The sequence below is a fragment of the Rutidosis leptorrhynchoides genome, chromosome 8 (assembly GCF_046630445.1).
Source record: "Rutidosis leptorrhynchoides isolate AG116_Rl617_1_P2 chromosome 8, CSIRO_AGI_Rlap_v1, whole genome shotgun sequence".
NCBI lineage: Eukaryota > Viridiplantae > Streptophyta > Magnoliopsida > Asterales > Asteraceae > Rutidosis > Rutidosis leptorrhynchoides.
The window spans coordinates 52292126-52297095 of NC_092340.1; the positions used below are offsets into that span (position 1 = coordinate 52292126).

The 4970-nt window shown below is 31.8% G+C and overlaps 1 protein-coding gene across 1 annotated transcript; it reads left to right on the forward strand.

Annotated features, from left to right (window-relative positions):
- The first annotated feature begins 4082 nt into the window (after positions 1-4082).
- LOC139863406 (ethylene-response factor C3-like) lies at positions 4083-4742 on the forward strand. The gene has a single exon (XM_071852041.1). It carries the CDS (start codon positions 4083-4085, stop codon positions 4740-4742), a length of 660 nt encoding a protein of 219 aa, XP_071708142.1.
- Positions 4743-4970: the final 228 nt, after the last annotated feature.

Sequence of the window (4970 nt, forward strand, 5' to 3'; positions counted from 1 at the left end):
TACGCCGTCGTAGTAACACCGCGGGCTGTTTTGGGTTAGTTAATTAAAAACTATGATAAACTTTGATTTAAAAGTTGTTATTCTGGGAAAATGATTTTTATTATGAACATGAAACTATATCCAAAAATTATGGTTAAACTCAAAGTGGAAGTATGTTTTCTAAAATGGTCATCTAGACGTCGTTCTTTCGACTGAAATGACTACCTTTACAAAAACGACTTGTAACTTATTTTTTCAACTATAAACCTATACTTTTTCTGTTTATATTCATAAAATAGAGTTCAATATGAAACCATAGCAATTTGATTCACTCAAAACGGATTTAAAATGAAGAAGTTATGGATAAAACAAGATTAAATAATTTTTCTCATTTTAGCTACGTGAAAATTGGTAACAAATCTATTCCAACCATAACTTAATCAACTTGTATTGTATATTATGTAATCTTGAGATACCATAGACACGTATACAATGTTTCGACCTATCATGTCGACACATCTATATATATTTCGGAACAACCATAGACACTCTATATGTGAATGTTGGAGTTAGCTATACAGGGTTGAGGTTGATTCCAAAATATATATAGTTTGAGTTGTGATCAATACTGAGATACGTATACACTGGATCGTGGATTGATTCAAGATAATATTTATCAATTTATTTCTGTACATCTAACTGTGGACAACTAGTTGTACGTTACTAACGAGGACAGCTGACTTAATAAACTTAAAACATCAAAATATATTAAAAGTGTTGTAAATATATTTTGAACATACTTTGATATATATGTATATATTGTTATAGGTTCGTGAATCAACCAGTGGCCAAGTCTTACTTCCAGACGAAGTAAAAATCTGTGAAAGTGAGTTATAGTCCCACTTTTAAAATCTAATATTTTTGGGATGAGAATACATGCAGGTTTTATAAATGATTTACAAAATAGACACAAGTACGTGAAACTACATTCTATGGTTGAATTATCGAAATCGAATATGCCCCTTTTTATTAAGTCTGCTAATCTAAGAATTAGGGAACAGACACCCTAATTGACGCGAATCCTAAAGATAGATCTATTGGGCCTAACAAACCCCATCCAAAGTACCGGATGCTTTAGTACTTCGAAATTTATATCATATCCGAAGGGTGTCCCGGAATGATGGGGATATTCTTAAATATGCATCTTGTTAATGTCGGTTACCAGGTGTTCACCATATGAATGATTTTTATCTCTATGTATGGGATGTGTATTGGAATATGAAATCTTGTGGTCTATTGTTACGATTTGATATATATAGGTTAAACCTATAACTCACCAACATTTTTGTTGACGTTTAAAGCATGTTTATTCTCAGGTGAATACTAAGAGCTTCCGCTGTTGCATACTAAAATAAGGATAAGATTTGGAGTCCATGTTTGTATGATATTGTGTAAAAACTGCATTCAAGAAACTGATTTCGATGTAACATATTTGTATTGTAAACCATTATGTAATGGTCGTGTGTAAACAGGATATTTTAGATTATCATTATTTGATAATCTACGTAAAGCTTTTTAAACCTTTATTTATGAAATAAAGGTTATGGTTTGTTTTAAAAATGAATGCAGTCTTTGAAAAATGTCTCATATAGAGGTCAAAACCTCGCAACGAAATCAATTAATATGGAACGTTTTTAATCAATAAGAACGGGACATTTCATCGTTGTCTACTCAGATCCAGTAGATTAAGTGCGTTTCTTAAGCTAGTGTTCAAAGGGTAACACCTACCTATCGTATGCAAGATTCAACTGCTGCAACTTAATTGGAATATTGTTGTTTCTGAGACCGATATCTATTTATGTGGGGGGATTATTGGTAAAATTGTTGAAAAATTGTGTGTTTTCATCAACTTTTGAGTGACGTAGATTGATAACCATTTAATGGAGTTTGGAGCCTCTAATGAGGGTTTTACAATGAACTAAAGAGTGTCCAAAACGGATTAATGGTGAATGAGATAGAGAGTCTCAAATTTGCTAGTTTGGTGCAAAAAAAAGAAATGATTGTAAAGAAGAGGAAGTTGTCCCACATCGGAAGTGGGAACAAACTTAAGACCTTAGCTTCTACTATAAATAAAGTCTTTAGGCTTTGTTGAAAGATGCACAAAAAAATGTATGGAAACACATACCACAAGTTGTGTAGCTATACGCATAGTTAAATTTTTTGTTTTTTCTTCCAGCCGTAACATGGTTTCCCCGTTCCGGTTATCTTTCAGGCAATAGTTCAAGTCCAAAAATATGCTACTTCGGACCTGTGTAACATGGGAACAGACGGAATCTGTTTAAAGGAAGTCTGTCAAACACAAGCCCTGGTTCAACATTCAATTCGGTTAGATCGTTTTAATTTTCTGTTTTATTCTAATTATTTATTATACATGTTTGCAATCTGATTATTATACATATTTACATGTTCTGATAATTTTGTTTACATATTTCAGTTTCGTATACATATTTCAGTATATACTAATTGCAACCATATTTCTGGTCGTTTTATCTATAGGTGAATGTAGTTTTGGCCAAGGAAAGTTTATACTAATTGCAACCATATTTTTGGTCGTTTTATCTATAGGTGAATGTAGTTTTGGCCAAGGAAAGTTTATGTCAAGTGGGTTATACTTGAGGGGTAAGGGATGTAATTATTTAGAGGTAAAAGTTGTAATATAGTAATTTTGCGGCTAAAGTATAACTTTCAATTTAATATAATAATCACTAAATAAAATTCATCTAATTCTTTGACGAAATTTATCTTTTTTTCGTCGCGAGTTAGGTTTCTTTATAATCACCGTTTAGATCGAAATAATTTTACGAAAAAAAAAACGCAACTAGCTATATTCGAAACGGAGTATTTTTTTTAAAAGAAACATTTTGGATAAAATATATTTATACATATATATATATATACATATATATACATATATATATATATATATATATATATATATATATATATATATATATATATATATATATATATATATATATATATATAATAAAATTCAGTTAATTATATTAAGTGGATGGCTAGAGCAAATGGTATATTTGTTCGCAATTTTTTATCTCAGTTCTCACTCAACATTTAAGTTTCATAATAGACGTTAAAATGTTCAATCGCAACGCGTGGGCCATTAATACAAACTTTGTTTCTATCCGTAATCCAATTAAAAGAATACGTAAATATTTGAGATGGGTCTTTTAATTAAGTGGGTTGTACAAGACGGTACATTGACGATCGAGTTCTTCAACAAGGCTCGGTGGTCTTGATAGAATTAAAGAAGAGAAAAAATCAGAAAAAAGAACGTTACTTATGAAATTACTGTGTTTTCTTTAAATATTGTGTTTGCAAAATTTTCAAATGTACAACATTATATATGTATGTAATAAGTAGGAAACATTTGTACATAAATATCGTCTGATACTATAAACAGGTACCAAACAACGTATATCTAAATGTAACCGCCGCAACACGGGATCCGAATTTTTTCTAGTTTACTAACATTGTGTTTAGGTGGGTTTTCATTTGTGTTCTATTAAGTTTGTCCTTTTTGATAGTTTTTTGCCGATATGTAGTGGTTGTATTTACTTACATTTTAATAGATTTTAATAAAAATAAAAATTATTCGTTAAAACGTATTGCCACCAAAGTAATTTTAATGTAACCGTATTTAGATAACTCGTTAATCTTTTAAGTTGTGAATTCCATTACCGTGATAAACTATCTCTAAGTGTGTGTTTCTCGTCCTTAAAAACTATATATAACAACATATTAATCTTTAACGGCGATATTTTATACAAGATGTTACGGAGTATATGTTACGGAGTATATGCTTATAGAATGTGATGGCAGCAGTGGCTGATCTTAATCATTGACCAGCTGCCATGTCCAAACAAAAAGCAAAAAATCCTTTGACCTCCCATATTAACTCTCCATTTGAAGGGCCCATAAAGTATAACGACCCGTACATGCATTATTATTTATTTTCTCCTTATATATACAACACCTTTAAACATAACTCAAATAAAAATAATATCAAAACATTTCCAAAAAACATGGATCCCTCATTTTTCGACCACTTCACACCTGAAACTTCACATTCTAAATTCTTGTATAATAATTATGATCCATTCTTCAATAATCAACACTTCTTACCATTTAACGAAAACGATTCGCAAGAGATGCTTCTTCTCGGAATCATTTCCGACATGGTGGGCCACCACCAATATCCACACCCAACACAACATGTTTTAACCAATGATCAAGAAGTTTGTTTTGAGCCCCAAAAAGAATGCAATTACAGAGGGGTAAGAAGACGGCCATGGGGTAAGTACGCAGCCGAAATACGAGACTCCACACGTAACGGAGTTAGGGTTTGGTTAGGAACATTTGATACCGCAAAAGAAGCGGCTTTAGCGTACGATCAAGCCGCATTTGCGGTTCGTGGTTCGGGTGCGGTCCTTAATTTTGCAGTAGATGTTGTGTATGAATCATTAAAAGAGATGGATTATAAGTACGAGGAAGGGAGTTCGCCTATTTTGGCGTTGAAAAATATACACACGATGAAGAGGAAATTGTTGATTCAGAAAAAGAATAAAAAAGAGAAGAAGGAGGTTGAAAACGTTGTCGTTTTTGAGGATTTGGGAAGAGACTATTTGGAAGAATTATTACGGTACTCTGAGAGCTGTAGCAGCAGTAGTTCTAGTAGTGGTTAATGTGCAACATATAGCCTACAAATTTAATTGTATATTTCTGATCAGTCACACTCGTACACACGTGTACCTATATTCATAAGTATCTATATTTAGAAAGTATTTGATTAAGTTGAATAGAAAAAGGAAGGTTGTGCCAATCGGAGATAGTGGAATGATAAATGATGTAACGACCATGTAACCGTAAATATCTTAAACTATTGTTAAACGATGACACTTTAAAGATTAGTT